Source organism: Meleagris gallopavo, chromosome 14 (genome assembly GCF_905368555.1).
Source record: "Meleagris gallopavo chromosome 14, MGAL_WU_HG_1.1, whole genome shotgun sequence".
Taxonomy (NCBI): Eukaryota; Metazoa; Chordata; class Aves; order Galliformes; family Phasianidae; genus Meleagris; species Meleagris gallopavo.
Window position 1 is genome coordinate 54,376 of NC_139417.1, and position 23,197 is coordinate 77,572.

General features: G+C 54.9%; 4 protein-coding genes across 4 annotated transcripts; 3 read left to right on the forward strand and 1 right to left on the reverse strand.

The window, feature by feature from the left end:
• Positions 1–100: 100 nt before the first annotated feature.
• LOC146543363 (E3 ubiquitin-protein ligase PHF7-like) lies at positions 101–21,859 on the reverse strand. The gene is made up of 10 exons (XM_085236234.1): positions 21,373–21,859; positions 3,199–3,314; positions 2,809–2,900; positions 2,619–2,717; positions 2,238–2,362; positions 1,885–2,047; positions 1,687–1,793; positions 1,371–1,481; positions 1,097–1,215; positions 101–931 (listed from the first exon to the last, which is right to left on the reverse strand). Exons 2-10 carry the CDS (start codon positions 3,281–3,283, stop codon positions 189–191), a joined length of 1,644 nt encoding a protein of 547 aa, XP_085092360.1. The 5' UTR covers positions 3,284–3,314; positions 21,373–21,859; the 3' UTR covers positions 101–188.
• Positions 11,804–12,819, forward strand: LOC146543364 (E3 ubiquitin-protein ligase PHF7-like). Its single transcript, XM_085236084.1, has 4 exons — positions 11,804–11,846; positions 12,145–12,236; positions 12,328–12,426; positions 12,691–12,819. The coding sequence occupies exons 1-4, from the start codon at positions 11,804–11,806 to the stop codon at positions 12,817–12,819; spliced, it is 363 nt and encodes a 120-aa protein (XP_085092210.1).
• On the forward strand, positions 12,961–14,124 carry LOC146543365 (E3 ubiquitin-protein ligase PHF7-like). Its single transcript, XM_085236243.1, has 4 exons — positions 12,961–13,168; positions 13,260–13,366; positions 13,569–13,682; positions 13,838–14,124. The coding sequence occupies exons 1-4, from the start codon at positions 13,055–13,057 to the stop codon at positions 14,082–14,084; spliced, it is 582 nt and encodes a 193-aa protein (XP_085092369.1). The 5' UTR covers positions 12,961–13,054; the 3' UTR covers positions 14,085–14,124.
• On the forward strand, positions 14,085–14,952 carry LOC146543366 (uncharacterized; the record flags this gene model as incomplete). The annotated part of the gene is made up of 1 exon (XM_085236085.1): positions 14,085–14,952. A coding segment is annotated over one exon (780 nt), but the record flags the coding sequence as incomplete, so codon positions are not given.
• Positions 21,860–23,197: the final 1,338 nt, after the last annotated feature.

Sequence of the window (23,197 nt, forward strand, 5' to 3'; positions counted from 1 at the left end):
AAGGAAGGAGTAGGTTGGGTGCTGGAGGGAAGGGATCCCCGTGGTTGCAGCCCCTACAGCTGCCCACCTCGGGAAAGGCAGAGAAGAACAAAACTGACAGTGGCATGATGGAACTCTCAGTTTTATTGTGATGGTCTCTGAATACTTTGGATAGCAATTGGAGCTTGCACATGGCTGCTCCCACAACATCACTGGGGCTGGCTGTTGATGTTCTGGGCCCGACGTGGAACCCGGGAGCGGCTTCGCCCCTGGGCTGGCCCTCGCCGCCTGGACCGGCTCCTGCGGCGTCTTCGGGGCTGGCTGTGGGTGTCTGCAGCCCGATGTTCAAGAGGAGAGCGGCTCCGAGTCTGGGGTCGCCCTGGCTGCCTGGACCGGCTTCCGTCAGCTGCTGTGGAAACCCTCGAGGACCGTAGTGCTCCCCGTCTTGTGCATCTGTTGGTGCTGCTCTCAGCAGTTTGGGTTGGTGCCTGCCTGCTCCCACGACGTGTTCGGGGCTGGCTCGGAGAATCTGGGTCCCGGCGCTGCAACGGAGAGCGGCTTCGTGTCCGGGCTCGCTGCCCCTGTCTGCTCCGGAGGTTGTAGCTAACCGCAGGGGAGTGCCTTGAGGACTCTGATGTCCCCTGGCTGGTAGAGTTTAGGGCGCTGCTCTCAGCAATCAGCGCTGCAGCACGGCAGCTCCCACGGTGTCCTTGGGGCTCATTAAAGCTATTTTCATCCCGGGGTAGACGTGGGCGGATTCTCCTCCGATCTGTCCTGAGCTGCCTGGACAGGCCGCTGCTCTCAGGCACGCGGGAACAGTTAGCTGGCCCCGCTGGTGCCTGGCTGGTGGTGCTGGAACTGCTCCTCTCTGGTGTTGCAGAGCCTTGGGATGTCTCCATTCCCTGCTGGCTGATGGTGCTGTAGCCAGCAAGATCAGAGTTGGTGCCGGAGGCTGTAAGGGGAGGCAGGAAGGTGAGCAGGATGGAATTTCAGCCTTGGGGTGGGACTGGCTCCCATTTGTCCAGGGCTAGAGGGATTTGAGCAAGGTCGCTCTGAGCAGCCGCTGCCAGGCCTCGCCTGGCCCCAGCCCAGCAGCACGCGGCCATTTGCCTCTTACCGGTGCCCTCTCCAGCACAGGCGTTGCACTCCCAGCTGGCTGTGCTCTGACTCAAGTTGGAACAGTGCCGATGAGTGCCTTGCGCAGCACAGGAGCTGCAGAGGAGCAGCTGCCAGGGCCTGGGGAAACCAAGGGGTTGCGGCCATGAGGACAAAGTGACCTGACCAGGGAGTGCCCGGCACAGCTCTGGTGCTCAGTCTGTGCTGCCCCAGGCTGTGGCGAGGCCACAGCAGGATCCCACACAGAGCCCCAGGGGGCTGCTGAGGTAACTCACCCCTCTCCCTCTGCCTGCTCCCTGCCGTGTGGGTAACGGCAGTTGCTGGCATCGCATCTCCTGTGCCTCTCCAGTAGTGCTGCATAGGCATTACTGTCCTCCCATGTTGGTCTTCAGCCAGAGAAGGGAAGGAATGTGATGAGCACCCGGTGCCCCGGACTAAAACTCATCCATGGAACCCCTCCCCCGCCACCCTATCTCCAGTTCCAGCTTCCCAATGTTGATGGCTGTAAAGGGCCAGGCCTGCCGGGGCAGCCCCTGGGCAGGCACAGCTCTTGTGCCCTCACATCTCAAGAGCTGGCTGAAAGACACCAACCTGAATGGGATGCGGATCCCCATGAGGAGCATATCTGGAATAAACCCGACCCAGTCTCTGCAGAGGGGGCATTGGAAGCGATAAATCCCTGAGTGCAAGGCCTGTTCCTGCAGCAGAAACATGAAAAACGTGAGTGTGAGCCAGGCCTGCTGCTGCTGAGCACCTGCGGTGCCCGCAGGGTGAGGAGAGGGCTCCTACCTGGATGCAGACCCGGTGGAACCAGGCTTGTTTGCAGGCTCGGCACGCAATGGTGCTGTATGACCTGCTGTCACCCACGGGTTCCATGCAGATGATGCAGGTTGCGTCCTGCATTGGTGCTGCCTCCACTGCCTGATGTGGGCAGTGCTCCCAGCAAAAGGACCTGGGGGAAGATGGGAGGGATGGGCAAGGTGAGAAGTGCTGTGAGGAGGGCAGTGGAACAGGAAAGAGCCCCAGGCCTTGGCTCTGGCTCTGTCAGGCTGCTGGGAGGTGCCGCAGCGCGTTCCTCGCTTCTTTGGCTGGTGCTGACAGCAGGGGTTGGAGGCCCACAGGTGATGCCTGGCAGCCCTTACCTGAACTCTCCAAAGTACTGGGTGATGCATTCACCCTCCAAGGCACAGGGGAAATGGAAGCTGCGGTCACAGCCTGGATCTGCGCAGGTGATGCTGGCCCCCAGATTGCCGCAAACAAAGCAGAGCTGAAAAGAGCAGAGCAGCTCCCATCAGCTGCAGCTCCAGGGCCTACGCAGCAGACCCCGCACCTCTGGGCAGGGCAGAGGATGTGGGCAGGGCAGGGTGGCACTCTGCAGAGCTGCCTGGTGAACAGGGCTTGTCTGCAAGAGCAGGAATTTCTCTTGGAGCTGGTTGAAAGGGCTGGGATTGCTTTCTTTGGACCAGGCTAAGCTCGCCATGCCTGTCCTGGCAGCAAGTTCCCTGTTCTGGTCTGGTGCTCACCGTCTGCTCTGCCTGCCTCATTGTGCGAATCAGGTCTTCTGTGCAAAAACGTGCCTCACTGTTACCTTCCACACATTCACAAAGACCATTGGCAAATATCTGTACAAGAGGAAAGAGCATGCTCTTGTTAGGGCAGAATGGAGGGAATCACTGGTTGGAGGAAGGTGTCAGGAACCGTGTGGGAACTCACCGCACAAAAAGTATGGAAGTAGAATCCACCGTTCTCTACTCTGTGCCCAAGGATGCTCGAATCCTCATCCACACGACCACAGAGCACACATGCTGGAAAGGGGAGAGTAACAGCAGTGAGCGCCTTGCGGGGCCAGGTGTCCCCAGGGGCTGCCTCAGGGGCTGCTCCGTTCTCACCATGCCAACTGAGGGGCAGGGCCAGAGGCTGTGGAGGGGAAGGGACACTGCAGGCCCAGCGGTGCCAGCAGGCAGCCACAGCCCAACTGCGGCCCCCCTGGCCAAGGAGCAGAGGAGCCCTGTGTGCCCTGCCTCCCCTCTCCGCCACAGGCAGACCCCCAGCACCCCTCTGCCCGGCGGCGGGGAGCTAGGTGCAGGGATACTTTGCTCTCACCTGGCTCCCTCGAGCCGGCGGCCTCCTGTGTCCCCGCGCACACCATGCGCGTTGATGGCAACCACTTGCAGAGTCTCTGTCCCATCAGTACTGGGCTCTGTCCTCCACGTGCCAACCTATGGGAGAAGCGGGACGAGGCTGAGTTCTCAGCTCAGGCCCTTTGAGCTGGGTACCCTCCTCCCTCGGCAGCTTCAGGCAGCCCCTTCCTCCCTGCTCACCTCACCAAGTCGCACTGAGCTCGGCCTGAGCCCCACAGCCTTAGCTCTGTCCCACACCCCGCGTGTCACAATGGCCGTTCCGTGCCACCCTCTGTGATGCCATCACACCTCAGAGGGGCTGAGGGCGCCCAGGCAGGAGGGCGGCGGCTCTTGCAGCCAGCGCAGGGTGAGGGGCCCGGTGCCAGACGCAGCCCCGCTGGAACCCGGTGTGTTGGTGCTGCTGAAGGCACTGGGTGACACGTCCACCCTCCTGGCCCCACCTGAATGCTACCGGGACTGTGGCTCCATCAGTGTCCCAATCAAGTGTTTGCGTGTTGCCATGACTTTTTGGTTGTTTCCTGCTCATTACCTCTCGTTACAATAAATGACTCGATTCACAGAATCACAGAATCCCTATGGTTGGCAAAGACCTCTAAGATCACCAAGTCCCACCCCCCAACCCCCACCTGCCCACGTCCCTCAGTGCCACATCCCCACGGTTCTGGAACTTCCACAGACGCTGACTCCCCCGGCTCGCCGGGCAGCTGTGCCAGTGCCCGACCGCTCTTTCAGCAAAGATGTTCTTCCTAAGATCCAACGGGGACCTCCCCTGGTGCAACTTGAGGCCGTTCCCCCTCGTCCCATCGCGGTTACCTGGGAGAAGAGGCCGACCCCCTCTTTACCTCACTACAACCTCTTTCAGAGAGCTGTACGGAGAGGTGAGGCCTCCCCTGAGCCTCCTCTCGACTGAACATCTCCAGTTCTCTCTGCCGCTCCTCATGGGACTTTTGTTCCAGACCCCTTCCTGCCCCGTTGCTCTTCCGTGGACACACTGCAGGGCCTCCATGTCTCTCTTGTAGTTAGGAGCCCAGAACTGAACACAGTACTGTAGGCATGTCATCACCAGTGCTGAGAGTACTTTATGCTAGCTTGAGAGCTTTAAATTGGGTATTGAAGAGGAAGAATGCAGGAGTTGGGGGTGTCAGCAACGTCTCGGCTGAAGTGCATCTGCGGCATCGCACGCAGCATGTGCTAGAAGCAGGAGGAGCTGGAAGCCATTGTGCAGCTGGCAAACTATGACTTATGCCATCACTCCCACGCGTGTATTGCTACAATGGAGGGCTATAAGCTCTTTGGAGGGGATAGGCAAGGAAGGAGGGGTGGTGGCATGGCTCTCTATGTTAGAGAGTGTTTCAGTGTTGTTGAGCTTGGGGCTGGGAAGGATCAGGTTGAGTCCCTGTGGGTAAGGATCAGGGGGAGGGCCAACACTGCTGCCATCCCGGTGGGGGTCCTACAGACCCCCTAATCAGAATGGAGGAACAGGTGAGGTGTTCTACGAGCAGCTGGCAGAAATCGTGCAATCGCCAGCCCTTGTTCTCATGGGGGACTTCAACTTCCCTGATATGCTGGAGATACTGCTGCTCAGGTCTTCTGGAGGGCAGGCTTTGAATTACTCAGGATACTGGTAGGGAGGGTCCCTTGGGACTCAGCCCTGAAGAGCAAGGGGGTCCACAAAGGCTGGTCACTCCTCAAGAAGGAAGTCTTATGCAGCATCTGATGCACGGACTCAGATGTGAACGATCCAAATCGTTTATTACAAGTTCTCACATCACTTACATACCTTCACAAGTTTTCTTTTTCTAGCTTTCCCATCCAGCCCTACAACTTTTCCATCCACCTTTACATGTCGACAGAGCATTCTACAAAACACTCTTCAACCATTCATGCAGGCGCTTATCCAGTCAGAGCCATGAGACGTTCTTTTTTCTTCTAGAGGTATCATCAGTTCTCATGCTGTTTATCTAGCTCCAAAGCTGCTGCTCTGAACAGGTTTTCTTGTATTCCCACAGTCTTAGAGGCACAGGAGCAGGCTGTCGCCCTATGCTGTAAAATGAGCCGGCAGAGAAGAACAGGGAACTGTTGCTGAGGCTCCAGGAGAGGAAAAGAGTTTACTTCCTGTAGAAGGGACAGGCAACTCAGGGGGAGCACATAGAAGTGGTCAAGATTATGCAGGGAGAAAATTAGAAAGACGAAAACCCAACATGAACTCAACCTGGCCACTGTAGGAAAAGAGAAGGAAAAAAAACCTTTTTACAAATATGTTAACAATAAGAGGAGGGCTAAGGAGAATCTTCATCCTTTACCGGATGGGGTGGGGAACATGACTACTGTGGATAAGGAAAAGGTTGAGGTTCTCAGTGTCTTCTTTACATCTGTCTTTAGAAGTCAGACCAATTATCCTCAGGGTACTCCATCCCCTGACTTGGAAGTCTGGGATGGAGAGCAGAATAAGGCCCCCACAATTCCAGTGGAAACACATAGAGACCAACTTCTTTGTCTGGACTGTCACAAGTCCATGGGGCCAGATGGGATCCACCCGAGGGTGCTGAGGGAGCTGCAAGTGGTGATTGCCAAGCTGTTCTCCACCATCAATCAGCCTTTCTGCTCAACTGGAGGGGTCCCAGGTGACTGGAATCTTGCCAGTGTTACTCCCATCCAGAAGAAGGGTTGTACGAAGGATCTGGGGAACTACGGGCCTGTCAGTATTACCTTGGTGCCAGGCACAGTTAGGTAGCAGATCATCCTGAGTGAGATCATAGAATCACCGAATCACGGAATGTCTTGGGTTGGAAGGGACCTCAAGGATCACCAAGTTCTAGATCCCTTGATGCAGGCAGAGTTGCCAACTGCTAGATCAAGTACTAGATCTGGCTCCCCAGGGCCCCATACAACCTGGCCTTGAATACCTCCAGAGAAAGGGCTTCCGCAGCTTCTCTGGGCAGCCTGTTCCAGCACCTCACCGCCTTGTCAGTGAAAAACTTCCCTACCTAAGTCTTCCGTCCTTTAGTTTAAAACCATTCCCCCTTGTCTATCACTATTTACCTGTTTATAAAGCTGATTTGTTGGGACAGCTGGGGCATCCGGCCTAGCCTGTGTGAGTTTGTGAAAGGCAGGTCCTGCTCAATCAACCTGATCTCTTTCTATGATCAAGTGATCTGCGTGGTAGATGAGGCAAAAGCTGTTGATGTAGTCTACCTACACTTCAGCAAAGCCTTTGGCACTGTCTCCTGCTGTATTCTCCTGGAGAAACTGGCATCCCGTGGCTTGGATGGGTAAAGAAGGGGCTGAAGGTCTGGGTGCAGAGTGGTGGTGAATGGAGTTAAATCCGGTCGGCGACCTGTCACGAATTGTGTTCCTGTGAGAGTTAGATTGTGTTTTTGCCATTGTCATGGTTTTATGATTTTTGTTATCAGTGTTCCACACCATAACAGCACGTAAAGCACTGGGAGCTAGAGACAATGCTCCGGTACCACGGACTGCTGCATTTCCGGGCATCTGGTTCTCAGAAGAGAAGAACTACGTACCCTAGAGGACTTTGTGTTTCCGTTTTCCATTCAGAGGGAAAGATAAAACTGCTTGCAAGTCACAAGATTGCTCTTTTTTTGCTGCTCGTCTCAACAGTGCGTGCTCCCCTAGCTGTCTTGCCTTCAGCTTTAGAGTAAGGCCTTTGGTTTTGGACACTCTCTCTCTCATTTTATTTGATTTATTAGCCTCAACTCCAATTATATGGTATTATATTGTGTTATCTTGCATTCCGATATTGTATTTAGTAAACTAGTGTTCTCCCTTAGCTCGTTGCCACTGTTTTGCTTTTAGGCCCATCTCCCTACCCTTCCCCCTTTATCCCTTTCCCCTTTGTCAGGGCATGAGTCTGTGGGTCCCCTGCCCTGTCAGTCACAGAACCGGTCCGAATGGGCCTGTAAACCGTTGACACACCCGCCCCACCCTTTTTTTTTTTTTTTTTTTTTTTTCGGGCTGGTGGGCTTGCTGTTCCCCTGTCACGGACACAAACAGATCTAGAGATAAGTCTGTGACAGCAGTAGAAACTTCTAATACCAGGGTAAAGGCCTTTACTGAACGTATAACTTTCTTACCAAACAGCTGCTGCAAGAAAGATGCTGAGCAACAGAACAGAGCAGAGGCTAGGACATGGACCGGGGTAAAAAAATTATCACAGAGGGCTTGAGCAATACCAACCATATTCAAACACAAACAGTGTGAGCTTTTGCAAATGAAATTTACAAGGGAAAAACTGCTAAACAAATGTAAATACAGAATTAAATTTATGCTTGCTAGCACAGCATAATAGGTCTCATAAATCAGGAATTGGGGCTTAGTAATGTTTAGGTATTTTATTATAGGTTTAGTCTTAAATATGTCCCTTCTAAGTAGTAAGGGAAGGAAAAATACAGAGCAGGGTAAGGAAGGCTTGGCATAGGATGAAACAGGCTTAATAGCTTCAAGAAATATTGCCCTGCTGTATGCATGGAAATGTACAAAACGATCCTGAAAACATGAGGTTGGTGGTACATCTCATATGGAAAGATGAATTATTAACTGTGTTGCATGGATTGTACACCTGGAGTACTTAGCCAGTAGGAAACAGTAAAGTAAAAACTTGCGATGGGAGAAAGAGGTATATAATGAGAAGTGTTCAACTGATCGTGCACCCAATGTCTCCCTTGCCGTAAGGGGGTTGCCCACCCACTATTGCAATAATGAATAAAAACTTTGCTGCTTCACTGAGATCATTTCCTGATCAGAAATCATTGGAGTTGAGCGCCTCTCCCATTCCCCAGGGGTCGGGATTGGGGCCCATCATGTTTAATATCTTTATTGATATGCAGCTGAGGTCATCCCCAGGCTTCGGTATCCCTGAGGGATGGTACAGCCAACAAATCACAGACTGACATAAATCACAGACTGACAAGCTATTGGTGCTTTCTTCTTTGATACTCCGCATCCCACAGAGCTCGGAAAATTCAGGAGACTTGTTGTCAATTGTGTTGTTTCACAGCAGTGGCCGGTCCAGGCAGCGCAGGACAGACCGCAGGAGAATACACCCAGAATGAAAATAGATTTAATGAGCCCCAGGGACACCGTGGGAGCAGCCATAATGCTGCCCCAATTGCCCAGAGCAGCACCCTAAACTCTGCCAGCCAGGGGACATCATGGTCCTCAAGGCACTCCCCTGCAGTTGGCTGCAGCCACCGGTGCAGACAGGGGCAGCGGGCCTGGACACGAAGCCACTCTCCATTGCAGCGTTGGGCCCCAGATTCTCTGAGTCAGCCCCGAACATGTCGTGGGAGCAGGCAGGCACCAATCCGAACTGCTGCACACACAGCTACACCAGACCGGGCGCATCAGGGTCCTCAGAGCATTCCACAGCAGCTGATGGAAGCCGGTCCAGGCAGCCAGGGTGGGCCTGGACTCGAAGCCCCCCCGTCAACATCCCTCCCTGTAGTGCCTGTCATTGCCTTTGTTCACTCTACACCCCTTACCTAGTTCATAATTAAGCAAATGCCGTTCTGAAACAATTCTAAAGAAATATGTTCCACATCAATGGAAACGATTTTGCAGGAGCACCACGCTAAAGTGGAAAGCTTCGATTTAAGGCTACTTTTGGTGTGGGTCTCTCGTAATGTAGAAGGAGTAGATGGAGCTATGATCTGTGACACAGAAACGTGGGACAAAGCGGGAGCGAAGCTGTCGGATGCAGCTATGCGCTCTGACCCTTTGGCTAAAGACCTTTTGGGGCCCCGGAGATCAATTTACCCTTTTGACACCAGACTAGCGAGCCCGAGGAAGGAACCAGACTTGCAACCCCCCGATCCACACAATGTTTGGCATATGATCTGCAGTATATATGATATATATGATATGTAACTCCAGTGATTTAAAATAAATAAATACATACATACACTTCCCTCTAAAACAAACAAACAAACAAACAAACAAACAAACAAAAGGGGAAGAGGTTATGCTTGTGTTTTCACAGGTGCTGGACTGTGATGGGTTCCAGCCAGAGTCATAAAGGCCTAGTTGACAGTACCATCAGCACCTACTGCTGCTTCTGGGTATCCTCCCAACCGAAGCCTACGGAGGAAACTGGACTGTGGATACTGCAGCCAATCTCTCAGCATCAAGCAATGCAACAACTACTTCAGAAAATTTCTGATTTACAGGGCAAAAGCTACGTGTCAAAATCTCATGGGTTTGGTTTGATGGGTGGTATTAATGTGTCTTTCACTTTTTGCATGTTTGTTGGTATATATTCTTTTTATTAATAAGGGGATCAACCAAAAGATTGTTGTTCAAACTAATAAAGAAGGGGAATATGTGGGACAAACAAAGACATTATATGCAAAAGACCTTGCAAATGAATAAACAAGCTGGGCAGCTACTTGCGCCAGATGTAAACGCTCAGGAGGCGCGTGGCTCGTATAGGTGACCAACGGGTTGTTACGGGGCTGTGAAAGGCTGTAAGCACCAACAATAAAGGTCTTTGTTCTGCACCAGCAATGGAGTCCATGTCTCACTTGTCACAAGGAACGCCCGTCCCCATCCCCCCCCACTTTCCTCCCCTTCCGGCAGCGGATTGCTGCAGTTTTCAATTAGATACACACATGGTGAGCATTTGGTTATTCATGATGTCTGTGCTTCTCTTCATAAGTTTGTAGCAATATGTGATATTGAAAGAGGTATGCAACCTTTCAATAGTTGCTCCAGTGTCTAAAATAGACACATGCTTTTGTGCCCAATGTTACAAAGGCTGCTCCAAAGGTGTTTCCTCCTATACCATGATAACTGGCCCATGGCATCAGAGGGCGATGTCGGTGGGATGGCAGTAGAGGTTGAACCTTTCTGCCAACAGTGAGCACAGTGAGGCACTGGGTTGTGCGGTTCAGCAGTGGGGACAGCGACAGTGGGTTATTCCCGCTGGTGCAGGCTTTTACAACCGTGGCATGCAGACTGTCGACCACTGCTGATGAAAATGCACAGCTAATGGTTGGAACTACATTGAAAAATAGCGTTTGGAAGCAGAGAATTTGATCTATTAAACAGTAGTAGTATCTGTAGCTGTAGTATTCGTATCTGTAGTAGTTTCAAAGGAAATAAGGGAGGCGACCTACCTAAATTTCTAGTACTTCAATACCCACGTGCTAATGATAGGGACTTTCTAACATGGAGTACTAATGATGAGTAAAAGATGCGAATGATGCTCCAGAGGGGTCCGGACTGAGGGTAGTGGGGAAGAAGCGCTGATCTGCGTGAGGGCCCTGCACAGGGGTTGGGATGGCTGCATGGATGGGCCGAGCAAAACCGGATGAGGCCCGAGAAGACCAAGTGCTGGCTCCCGCTCTTTGGTCACAACAAGCCTGGGCACCACCACAGCACTGCAGCACCATGCCCAGATGCCCAAGAAGGCCAAGGGCATCTTGGCTTGTAGCGGAAACGGTGCAGCCAGCAGGAGCAAGGAAGTGATCGTGTCTCCATAGCCGGCACTGGTGAGGCCACACCTCAAGAGCTGTATTCTGTAGCAGGCCCCTCACTGCAAGAAAGACATGGAGGCCCTGCAGTGTGTCCACGGAAGAGCAACGGGGCAGGAAGGGGTCTGGAACAAAAGTCCCATGAGGAGCGGCAGAGAGAACTGGAGATGTTCAGTCGAGAGGAAGCTCAGGGGAGGCCTCACCTCTCCGTACAGCTCTCTGAAAGGAGGTTGTAGTGAGGTAAAGAGGGGGTCGGCCTCTTCTCCCAGGTAACCGCGATGGGACGAGGGGGAACGGCCTCAAGTTGCACCAGGGGAGGTCCCCGTTGGATCTTAGGAAGAACATCTTTGCTGAAAGAGCGGTCGGGCACTGGCACAGCTGCCCGGCGAGCCGGGGGAGTCAGCGTCTGTGGAAGTTCCAGAACCGTGGGGATGTGGCACTGAGGGACGTGGGCAGGTGGGGGTTGGGGGGTGGGACTTGGTGATCTTAGAGGTCTTTGCCAACCATAGGGATTCTGTGATTCTGTGAATCGAGTCATTTATTGTAACGAGAGGTAATGAGCAGGAAACAACCAAAAAGTCATGGCAACACGCAAACACTTGATTGGGACACTGATGGAGCCACAGTCCCGGTAGCATTCAGGTGGGGCCAGGAGGGTGGACGTGTCACCCAGTGCCTTCAGCAGCACCAACACACCGGGTTCCAGCGGGGCTGCGTCTGGCACCGGGCCCCTCACCCTGCGCTGGCTGCAAGAGCCGCCGCCCTCCTGCCTGGGCGCCCTCAGCCCCTCTGAGGTGTGATGGCATCACAGAGGGTGGCACGGAACGGCCATTGTGACACGCGGGGTGTGGGACAGAGCTAAGGCTGTGGGGCTCAGGCCGAGCTCAGTGCGACTTGGTGAGGTGAGCAGGGAGGAAGGGGCTGCCTGAAGCTGCCGAGGGAGGAGGGTACCCAGCTCAAAGGGCCTGAGCTGAGAACTCAGCCTCGTCCCGCTTCTCCCATAGGTTGGCACGTGGAGGACAGAGCCCAGAACTGCTGGGACAGAGACTCTGTGAGTGCTTGTCATCAACACACACAATGTCCGTGGAGACACAGGAGGCTGCCGGCTCGAGGGAGCCAGGTGAGAGATCTGCATGCAGCTCCCCGCCGCCGGGCAGAGGGGTGCTGGGGGTCTGCCTGTGGCAGAGAAGGAAGGCGGGGGCGCACACAGGGCCCCTCCGCTCCTTGGCCAGGGGGGCCGCAGTTGGGCTGTGGCTGCCTGCTGGCACCGCTGGGCATGCAGTGCAGTGTCCCTTCCCCTTCACTGCCTCTGGCCCTGCCCCTCAGCTGGCACAGCTGGCACAGAGCAGCCCCTGAGGCAGCCCCTGGGGACACCTGGCCCCGCAAGGCGCTCACTGCTGTTATTCTCCCCTTTCCAGCATGTGTGCTGTGTGGCCGAGTGGATGAGGATTCGAGCATCCTTGGGCACAGAGTAGAGAACGGTGGATTCTACTTCCATACTTTTTGTGCGGTGAGTTCCCACACGGTTCCTGACACCCTCCTCCAACCAGTGATTCCCTCCATTCTGCCCTAACAAGAGCATGCTCTTTCCTCCTGTGCAGCTATTTGCCGATGGTCTTTATCAACGTGTGGAAGGCAAGATAAAGACAGGTTTTTGCACAGAAGATCTGGCACGCACAATGAGGCAGGCAGAGCAGACGGTGAGCACCGGACCAGAACAGGGAGCTTTGTGACAGGACAGGCATGGCGAGCTTAGCCTGGTCCAAAGAAAGCAATCCCAGCCCTTTCAACCAGCTCCAAGAGAAATTCCTGCTCTTGCAGACAAGCCCTGTTCACCAGGCAGCTCTGCAGAGTGCCACCCAGCCCTGCCCGCATCCTCTGCCCTGCCCAGAGGTGCGGGGTCCGCTGCGTAGGCCCTGGAGCCATGGAGCTGCAGCTGATGGGAGCTGCTCTGCTCTTTTCAGCTCTGCTTTGTTTGCGGCAATCTGGGGGCCAGCATCACCTGCGCAGATCCAGGCTGTGACCGCAGCTTCCATTTCCCCTGTGCCTTGGAGGGTGAATGCATCACCCAGTACTTTGGAGAGTTCAGGTAAGGGCTGCCAGGCATCGCCTGTGGGCCTCCAACCCCTGCTGTCAGCACCAGCCAAAGAAGCGAGGAACGCGCTGCGGCACCTCCCAGCAGCCTGACAGAGCCAGAGCCAAGGCCTGGGGCTCTTTCCTGTTCCTCTGCCCTCCTCACAGCTCCTCTCACCTTGCCCATCCCTCCCATCTTCCTCCAGGTCCTTCTGCTGCGAGCACTGCCCACATCAGGCAGTGGAGGCAGCACCAATGCAGGACGCAACCTGCATCATCTGCATGGAGCCCGTGGGTGACGGCAGGTCATACAGCACTATGGTGTGCCCAGCCTGCCAACACGCCTGGTTCCACCGGGTCTGCATCCAGGTAGGAGCCCTCTCCTCACCCTGCGGGCACCGCAGGTTCTCAGCAGCACCAGGCCTGGCTCACATTCACAGTGCTTGTGTTTCTGCTGCAGGAACAGGCTCTGCGCGCAGGGATTTATTGCTTCCAGTGCCCCCTCTGCAGAGACCGGGTCAAGTTTATTAAAGACATGGTTTTTATGGGGATCCGCATCCCATTCAGGTTGGTGTCTTTCAGCCAGCTCTTGAGATGTGAGGGCACAAGAGCTGTGCCTGCCCAGGGGCTGCCCCGGCAGGCCTGGCCCTTTACAGCCATCAACATTGGGAAGCTGGAACTGGAGATAGGGTGGCGGGGGAGGGGTTCCATGGATGAGTTTTAGTCCGGGGCACCGGGTGCTCATCACATTTCCTCCCTTCTCTGGCAGAAGACCAACATGGGAGGACAGTAATGCCTATGCAGCACTACTGGAGAGGCACAGGAGATGCGATGCCAGCAACTGCCGTTACCCACACGGCAGGGAGCAGGCAGAGGGAGAGGGGTGAGTTACCTCAGCAGCCCCCTGGGGCTCTGTGTGGGATCCTGCTGCGGCCTCGCCACAGCCTGGGGCAGCACAGACTGAGCACCAGAGCTGTGCCGGGCACTCCCTGGTCAGGTCACTTTGTCCTCATGGCCGCAACCCCTTGGTTTCCCCAGGCCCTGGCAGCTGCTCCTCTGCAGCTCCTGTGCTGCGCAAGGCACTCATCGGCACTGTTCCAACTTGAGTCAGAGCACAGCCAGCTGGGAGTGCAACGCCTGTGCTGGAGAGGGCACTGGTAAGAGGCAAATGGCCGCGTGCTGCTGGGCTGGGGCCAGGCGAGGCCTGGCAGCGGCTGCTCAGAGCGACCTTGCTCAAATCCCTCTAGCCCTGGACAAATGGGAGCCAGTCCCACCCCAAGGCTGAAATTCCATCCTGCTCACCTTCCTGCCTCCCCTTACAGCCTCCGGCACCAACTCTGATCTTGCTGGCTACAGCACCATCAGCCAGCAGGGAATGGAGACATCCCAAGGCTCTGCAACACCAGAGAGGAGCAGTTCCAGCACCACCAGCCAGGCACCAGCGGGGCCAGCTAACTGTTCCCGCGTGCCTGAGAGCAGCGGCCTGTCCAGGCAGCTCAGGACAGATCGGAGGAGAATCCGCCCACGTCTACCCCGGGATGAAAATAGCTTTAATGAGCCCCAAGGACACCATGGGAGCAGCCATAATGCTGCCCCAATTGCCCAGAGCAGTACCCTAAACTCCGTCAGCCTGGGGACAATAGAGTCCTCAAGGCACTCCCCTGCGGTTAGCTACAACCTCCGGAGCAGACAGGGGCAGCGGGCCCGGACACGAAGCCGCTCTCCATTGCAGCGCCGGGACCCAGATTCTCCGAGCCAGCCCCGAACACGTCGTGGGAGCAGGCAGGCACCAACCCAAACTGCTGAGAGCAGCACCAACAGATGCACAAGACGGGGAGCACTACGGTCCTCGAGGGTTTCCACAGCAGCTGACGGAAGCCGGTCCAGGCAGCCAGGGCGACCCCGGACTCGGAGCCGCTCTCCTCTTGAACATCGGGCTGCAGACACCCACAGCCAGCCCCGAAGACGCCGCAGGAGCCGGTCCAGGCGGCGAGGGCCAGCCCAGGGGCGAAGCCGCTCCCGGGTTCCACGTCGGGCCCAGAACATCAACAGCCAGCCCCAGTGATGTTGTGGGAGCAGCCATGTGCAAGCTCCAATTGCTATCCAAAGTATTCAGAGACCATCACAATAAAACTGAGAGTTCCATCATGCCACTGTCAGTTTTGTTCTTCTCTGCCTTTCCCGAGGTGGGCAGCTGTAGGGGCTGCAACCACGGGGATCCCTTCCCTCCAGCACCCAACCCACTCCTTCCTTCCTGCGGCCCGGTTCAGGCTGAGCTGGGTTCTGGCTCCGACTCTGGCGGGTTGCAACGTTTCCAACACGCAACGGGGTGGAGGCCAGGCTGGCAGCTGCAGCCCCGTTCTGGGGGTGTTTCTGTCATCTTGGGCATGTCACTGTGTTTGGGTCATGCAGGCTGTGAGGAGTGCCGGGACCTGTCTTTCCTCCTGCATTCGGGCTGCTGCCACTGCTCGTGACGTCCACCCTAAATATACTTGGTCCAATTGTCTAGAGAAATGGCCCGCTGGTCTCTTCCTGGATCCAATGTGTTCTGCTAACTCTCCCAGTGCAAAGTGACGTCTTTCATGGCCCATACGATTCAAAAGGCTTTTCCAGACTGGGCAGTCCTAGAACAAGGGTAGACATCAGAGCTGCTCTCAGTTGAATAAAGGCTGTTTGGCATTCTGGGTTCCATCCAAAATTTCTCCTTCTCCTTTCACAGCTTCATATTCCACGATCCTCGATCAATCCCCAGTTTGGTATCCATAATCTACAGCATCCTGCTGTACGTAAGGAAGCTTGCATTTCCCGTTTTGACTTTGGCTCCGGTATTTGACATATGGCCTGAGCTGGGTTCTGGTCTCGACACCAGCATGGACTTTGTGATCTTAGAGGTCTTTACCAACCATGACTCTGATTCTGATGGCAGTGTAGGACTGCACTTGACAGCAGAATGCAGTGCCAAGGGGGCTCTGTAGATAGACTCTGGTCCTGTCTTTGCCATTCTGAGGACTGCATGCTGCTACCGGTTCCCTGACTGCCCGTAACTGCCTCCAAAATCCCACAATCTCTCTCTCACTGCCTCTAAATTGCCCCAAATACCCCTAAAATGCCCCTGATTTGCCTCAGAAATTCCCCAAACCACTCCAAATTGCCTCAAACGACCCCTGATCGCGTGCTGCCTGTGGGACTCTGCCCACATCAGGAGGGGTCCTGAGACACCACCCTGCAGCCAACCTCAGTGCCGGAACCAATCCCTGCCTCCCATACCATACCACACGGAAATCGTGAGTGAAATCAAAATGTTTGCTTCTACTGCGGCCCCCAGGAAGTGTTCATGCTCCTCGTAGAAGAGAGCGCGGTAGGAGGGAACAGGATCTCCATGCCCCATATTCCCATGTTCCCCCCATACCCTCCTCCATGTTCCCTTGTGCGAGAAAAGCTCAGAGTCCATAATTTTCGATCAGGCAAAGGTCTCGGTGAAGCAGCAAAGATTTTTTGTTTGTTATTGTAATAGTGGGCACATTCCCTGAAGAAAACGCGCACTTGATCAGCGAACCACTTCTCCTTACATAACTCTCCTCTCGTGGCAGGTAATTACTCTCCTGTTCCCCTATTCGCCAAGTACTCCAGACTCACAATCTATGCGACACATTTGCTAATCCATTTTTCCATACGAGGTTTATCACCAACCTGTGGTTATTAAGATCATTTTGTACGTTTCGATGGATACAGGAAGGCAATATTTCTTGAAGCTGTCATACCTGTCTCATCTCATGCCAGGCTTTCCTTACGCTGCTCTCTACTTTTGTCCAGTTTCTCACTACTAACAAAAGCCATGCTTAAGAAAGAAGAAACCCATAACAGGAAATATCTAAAGGTTATTAAGACACCGTTCCTGATTTATGATACCTATTACACTGATGGAACTGTGCCTCATGGTTGTACGGTCAGGCGGAGGCGGAGCTGGAGGTGTTCCTACGGGAGCACGAGGGGCTGGCACAGGTGCTGAAGGCCACTGAGGTGCAGCTGGAGCTGGCGGAGCGGCAGTGGGAGGCGGCAGCAGCCGAGGCAGAGGCAGCCCAGAAGGCGGCAGAGGCACGGCTGGAGGAGCAGTGGCGCAGCATGGAGGAGCACAAGCGTCGGCCGGAGCAGCGGACGGCTGGAGGAGCAGCAGCATATGCTGGAGCACCACAAGAAGGTGAGCACTGCGATGGTGTTGTGAGCGTACCATGGAGGTGTTGTGTGGTGGCAACAGCACATTGTGGCTGTGCTGTGGAGTTGTGCGCTGCTACTAACACTGCTCCCTGTCCCACAGGAGTATGAAGCACCGCTGCAGGAGGGCTTCAAGCACGAAGCCATGCAGGAGCTGATCACAGAGCTGATCACAGAGCTGCAGAAGGAGAACAAGAACACGGAGGTGGGCACCAGGATTAGCTCAGCTATGAATGTTCTCAGCAGCATTTTTGCACCGTTCCTGCCTGGTCTGGCCGGCAAACTTTTCAACAAACTGTGGCACATGTGATGTAGACTGTCCCTCAGCAGCTATCCCTGCATTAAATCCTGTTGGTGCAGTGCTGCCTTCTTGCGGTACTGCCTTGCGATACTGCACTGTTTTTGTAGCAATCTGTACCTGCTGCTCCTTTACTCGTAGCAGCCCCACAACAGACGGATTTTCTGACAGGCCAGGCAAGACAGAGAGCTGCTTAACTTTGTCTGTGTGTACAGCAGCTATTTCAAATGCCCATTGATACCCCTTGGGATCCTTGAAATACCCCCTTCTGAGCTAATTGATGCCAAGTATACAGGGAGCCCCCAGCCCAGTCACAACTGGGTGTTTTTGCCAGTCTTTACCAGTGAGGCTTATTTCAGCCTCCAACACAGTACATTTTTGGGAACCTCCAGTCACCCCAGAAATATGAATTGATTCTGTTCCTTCGTGACTCGAGGGCATTAGAGTGCACTGCACGCCAGTGTCCACCAGCGCCTCATATTTCTGTGGTTCTGATGTGCCACGCTACCGAATCCACTCAGTCCAATATATTCTATTGCCCCTTCCCCCTCCTGGCTGGGGACAGGGCCCTTCAATTTGTTAACTCTATCGTTCTTCTTCCTTGACTCACGATCAGCATCCTTAGAGTTTCTGCCGTGCCCTGCAGCAACTGGAGCAATCACCTTTTTGGAGGAGCCTGCACAGCTCTCGGCCTCGCATGGGGAGCACCTACGTGAGGCACTCGTTGTCGTCCAGTGTCGCAACTACCGGGATCGTGACCAGGAGCACCAGCGGTGCCTCATGGTGCATGGCCATCCCCCCCTTGCTGCCACAGCACTGTCCCTGTCCTCACAGCCTTGCTCCTATCCCTACAAGGCTGTCCCTGTTCCCATGACTTTGTCACCATTGTCACAGCACTTCCCATTCCCTGGCACCCTATCTCCACTAACCTGTCCACACTGCCCAGTCCCCAGCCCTATAAGGCTGCCCTTCTCTTCATGACCTTGTCCCCAATCCCAAAATGCTCTCCATCCCCATGACCTTATCCTCACTTCCCCCCCACACTGCCTCTGTACCTGTGGTCCCACCAGCACCCTCCCCATCCCCACAACCCTGTCCCTGTGACACTCTCCCCATCAACACCATGACCCTGGCCCCACCCTGACCTTCAGGAACAGATCAGCACAGAGTATACAGCCGCCTGCAGGAGGAGAATGATACAGCATCACGGCGGTGCTGCAAGGCGCTGCTGGCTGAGCTGGCATGGGCACTGGATATCAGCCTGGCCCGTGGGGCCTACGCACAGCCCGGTGGCTACCACGCCTACGAGGCCGAGCAGCAGCGGCTGCTGGAGGCCTACCGGCAAGCAGAGGGCAAGGGCCCCAAGGTGAGGGCAGCTCTAGGTAGGGGATTAAGGACAAGGAGCCAGGGGCCGTGCCTCAATCGTGTGGAGATGCACAGGCCGTGGAGGTGCTGGATGAGTTCTTGGCAGAGCACCGGGCAGAGGCGGAGGCAGCGCTGAAGGCAGACAACGCACTGAGCGAGGCTGAGAAGCAGCTGGAGGGTGAGCGGTGCATCCCAGTGCCGTCCCTTCTCTCCTTCCCCCCTCACCCATTCCCGGGTCCTCCAGGGACAAGGGACACCTTGTGTTATTCCTGGGGGACATCTGACAGTGTTCCCAGTGTTCCGCTGGGGACAGTTCATGGCATCCCCACGTACTTTGGGAATCCTATGCCTTCCGGGACGTGATGGCCCCATCTCTTGAGGAGTCCCTTTATGCCCTGCGGACATCCCACAGAGTATCCACATCTCTTGGGGTGTCCCAGTGTGCCCAGGAGACACCTCAAATTGTCCCTTTTTCCTCTCTGAGGAACCCTCACCCCATCTCCACATCCCTGCACTCTGTCCCCACGCCCCTCCATCCCTCCCCGTCCCTGTGCACTGTCGCTTTCCCCCATCCCTCCGTGCCCCGGGGACCCCAAACTCCGTTCTTTAACCAGAAGCAGCAGGCGCAGCTCCTGGAGCAGCAGCGGAAGGCGACGGCGGAGCGCGAACGGCAGCTGGAGGCGCTGCTGGCAGACGAGCGCAGCAGCTACGCGCAGAACTTGCAAGCCCTGGAGGCCAAGATGCAGGCGGAGGCGCCGAGCGCGCAGCGGGAGCTGGACAGGGCGCTGGAAGCGAAGCTACGGGAGCACAGCGAGCTGCTGCAGCGCGGCTTCAACGAGCGGGCGGCGCTGCGGCGGGAGCTCAGCAACAACGACAAGAAGCAGGAGCTGGCGACCAACGCCTTCGACGCCGTGCGCGCCACCTGCGACCTCGCCAGGGTGCTAAAGCTGGCCAAGTTACGAGGTACAGCTGCGTAGGCGACTGCACGCCGCAAAACTTCCGCCCGCCCCTCTCTGGCGGCCAAATAAAGCGCTCCTCCCGCAGCCCCGCTCCTCTCTCGCGGCGCTTCCGGCGCGGTGACGTCATAACCCGGGCGACCAGAACCAACTGCGCCCCCTCGCGGCCGCGACGCGGCGTGGCGCTGCGAGTGAAGGAATACGGGAAGGAGAGAAACCTCGCGGCAGCGGATTGGGTGGGACGATCTCGCGAGAGCGTGGGCTTTCCGGCTTCTTCCAGGCAGCGGCGGTGGGGGTGGCGCTTACTTTCACTTCCGGGTGTTAACGCGCGTGTGGCTGGCCGCGAAGGGGGTCGGAGCGCCTCTGGGCCAAAGGCGACTGGGAGAGCGACTGGGTTTGGAGACGGAGGCCCAGGTCGCCAGATCCAGGGCCGGGGAACGAGAATGAGGACCGGGAACCTCGGCTAGGCCTAGGGCTCAGGACCAGGCCCGGAGATCAGGGCCCAAGATCTGACACCGGGCCCAAAGCCTGGGATTCGGGACAGAGGCTCGGGGGCTGAGACCCAGAAACTGGACGTAGGGCCCAGGAACGGACCCCGGGGATGGGGAGCAGGCAGTCAGGCTGGGGAATGAGGACCAGCCCTGGAAACTACTCCCAGAGCCCATGGCTGAGGAGCCAGACACAAGGGCCAGACTGAGACCCAAGTGCTTGGCCCAGTTTTTAGTCTCTGAGCCAGAGACTGAGGCTTAGAGTCCAGACCCTGCCATGGTAAAACCTTGTGGAAGAGCCAAAACGTGAAATCATCTCTAAATAGATAAATGGTTAGCAACAGATTGGAGATGGAGGAGAATCACAGTCCCTAACCTGCTGTTTCTGATTCTGTGTGGCAGGCCTTTAAAAGCCTACTTTGAGAGTCCTCCCCACTTCTGTTGATGGTGTTTTATTTTAAGTAATTTTGACTACTGGGCCTAGAAGCTTGTGCAAATCTGGGAGATTCCATAGCCAAAGAAACTAAAGGGTTAATCACTCAGTGAGGTAACTGCTTTTACTAACATCTTTCTCTCCTCCCTTTCCATCTTCTCTGTGACCCCTGAGCAACAGGGGAAGAACAGAACAAAGACCAAAGAAAGTCTGATGGCTTTTACTACTGCACTGTAAATGAGATTGAAGAAAGCATACAAGGATACGTATGAGTTGCTTTTAAGAAAGAGCAGTTTGAGATTGGAGTCTAGAAAGAAATGATCTTAAGGTTTCTTTAATTTTTTTTCTTTCTACAGATTGCTGCTTTTGTACACTCTGGAAATGCTTGAGGCCATTGATGACGTCTGTCAGAGTTCTTAGAAAAAGAGGGACTGAGACCTGACTCTGCTCAGCACGTCTCCGCTGTCCCCACCACACACCATAATGAGCTTGGAGCAGAGAATAAAAGCACAGCAAGAAAAATCAGAACAGGAGTTCAGAAAAAAAAATTTCTAACTAAACACTCAGGACAGAGCCTGCAATTAGCAGAAGACAAATTAGTATCCCAGTTGGGGATATGAAGAGTAAGCTGTTAACTTAAAGGATACTCCAGCCCAGAGGGATGCTGCCTTCTCTAGAATAATTTGCATCTCATTAAAATTCAAGTCTCCTCTCCTTACATTTAATCACATTTCATTACCCACAGCTCCCTCGCTGGGACGTCTCTTGGTTGAACTTCAGTCAGGACCTGTGGTAAAGCTGCTGGAAGTGAGAGCGCTTACCTTTCAGAGTCTTCTTGAGATGAGACGGAAGACCTCTGAGTCACTGAAGGTCAAAATAATCCACCTTCCCATTATAGAAGAGTTGGGGAGGGACATATGCCTGTAAAGCAGAGAAGAAAACTTGTTTGCCCCATCAATCCCATACACAGGACCCCCACGCAGATACTAGCACCAATAGGTAAGCCCTAAGACAGAGCCCACGGCCCAGGCTGGTGCTACACCAAGAACATGAGTCAATGAGGCAGAGGTAATTTTCGTAACGAGGCAAGCACTATATGCACAATATATGCTCCTCCTCCAAAGCAGGAGGCAGCAAGACTCCCAGCCCTTCCTCCCTCTCAGTCCCAGTAACGGGAAAACTGGATCCTTTTTAAACTCTTCAGCTTTCACCTATCTACTCTAACCTGAGCTATCCACAGACTATCAATACAAGGACACTCTCACTACCCACTACTCTGAGCTCCTGGCCTTCTCCCAGGGCTGCTCTCTGCCTGTCCCTCAGAGAGCCCACAATGGGCTGCCGGCCCATATCCTGCAGCTGTCCCGTTGGGGCAACAGCTGCAAGCGGGGCAGTGCGGGGTTGCTGGGGACTGCTGAGGAAGACAGCAGGGGCTGTCTTCCTCAGCAGTCCCCAGAGCAGGGGCTGCATCCACCACAGGCGCTGCTGGCATTGGATCTACCAGGCAGGGGTGCAAAGGTCAGGCAGGGCGTCTCAGAGAGCCTGCAAGGCTGGCACGGGCGAGCAGCACCAGGATCAAACCATTTTGTTGAGTAGCATGTTGAGTAGCAGTGGTGGTGGGCACAAAAATGCCAGAGAGGCAGGCACGATGGAAGTGGTGGGTGGCACCAGCAGGCAGGGTGCCAGGGGCTGCCATGTGTCACTGCCTGCTGCTGCAGCTGGGGATGGCAGGGCAGCAGCAGCTGTTCGAGGCATTGAATGAGTATATCCAGCCAGGGCTCCCCTCTTCAGCCCAGTTCTTCACTGGCTATCTTAGCATAGGTGGGCATCATTGCTTTTCAAGTTGGTGTTATGGGAGAAGAGGAACTAAAACAAATGCAAAGAGAAGAGTTAGTTGCCACCAGGTTGAGGGAAAACCATAAAGAGAAGTGAGAAGTGTGCATAGTAAAAAGTCTGTGGTTTGCTTTGAAACTTCAATGCAGACTAAAGCATTTTGAAACTGTCGGCTCTGCTGGTGTTTTCACCTGAGCAGTGCTCTGAGCAAGAAATGAAGATGCAGAATTTTTCCTGCCATCGTCACCACCTCTGCTGCCTGGGCTTATTTCACAGTAACACTCCTCCCTACCAGGAGAACATTCTGGGCTCTGGGCTGCATGCAGGCATGGACGTATCTTGCTCTGAGCAGAAGGCACGTCTTCTCACCAGCTAGCCTGGGGCTTTCCCAGAGCTCACACCTCTGCTGGATGCTCTCTGCAGTCCTGTGGCATTTGCTGGGCACACCAAAAGTCAAGCAGTCATCAGCTTTGTCCTGGCTCTCCCTGGGTCAAAGGTGAGTGCCCATCTGCATACCGCAGCCCTCAGTCCTGCCTCAGCAGTCCTGCAGTTGTTTGGCTGTTGTTCAGCTAACTCGGCCATGCAGGGCTTACCCAGGAACATGGTCCTTTCTGTTTCCCAGGCTCCCTGCCAGCAATAGGCTGGTGGTGCTCTGAAGCCTCCAAGCTCTCCAAATCCAGATTGAGCTTTGCTCTCAGATAAGGCTTCAGACACTGGAAGGAGGTTTTGAGCCCTGAAACTCGGTTTTGGAACTGGAAAGGATGTTTCTGATCTGAAATGAGGCTCTGGGCCTTCCAGCCAAGGCTCTGAGCC

Coding starts and splice junctions, on each gene's coding strand:
- LOC146543363 (XM_085236234.1), bottom strand. CDS start 3,283: ATGGGACAGAGACTCTGCAAGTGGTTGCCATCAACGCGCATGGTGTGC. Junction 2,363..2,618: donor TGAGGCAGGCAGAGCAGACG/GTGAGCACCAGA, acceptor TGCTCTTTTCAG/CTCTGCTTTGTTTGCGGCAA. Junction 1,794..1,884: donor TCCACCGGGTCTGCATCCAG/GTAGGAGCCCTC, acceptor TTTCTGCTGCAG/GAACAGGCCTTGCACTCAGG.
- LOC146543364 (XM_085236084.1), top strand. CDS start 11,804: ATGTCCGTGGAGACACAGGAGGCTGCCGGCTCGAGGGAGCCAG. Junction 11,847..12,144: donor TGCCGGCTCGAGGGAGCCAG/GTGAGAGATCTG, acceptor TCCCCTTTCCAG/CATGTGTGCTGTGTGGCCGA. Junction 12,237..12,327: donor ACTTCCATACTTTTTGTGCG/GTGAGTTCCCAC, acceptor CCTCCTGTGCAG/CTATTTGCCGATGGTCTTTA.
- LOC146543365 (XM_085236243.1), top strand. CDS start 13,055: ATGCAGGACGCAACCTGCATCATCTGCATGGAGCCCGTGGGTGACGGC. Junction 13,169..13,259: donor TCCACCGGGTCTGCATCCAG/GTAGGAGCCCTC, acceptor TTTCTGCTGCAG/GAACAGGCTCTGCGCGCAGG. Junction 13,367..13,568: donor GGGATCCGCATCCCATTCAG/GTTGGTGTCTTT, acceptor CTTCTCTGGCAG/AAGACCAACATGGGAGGACA.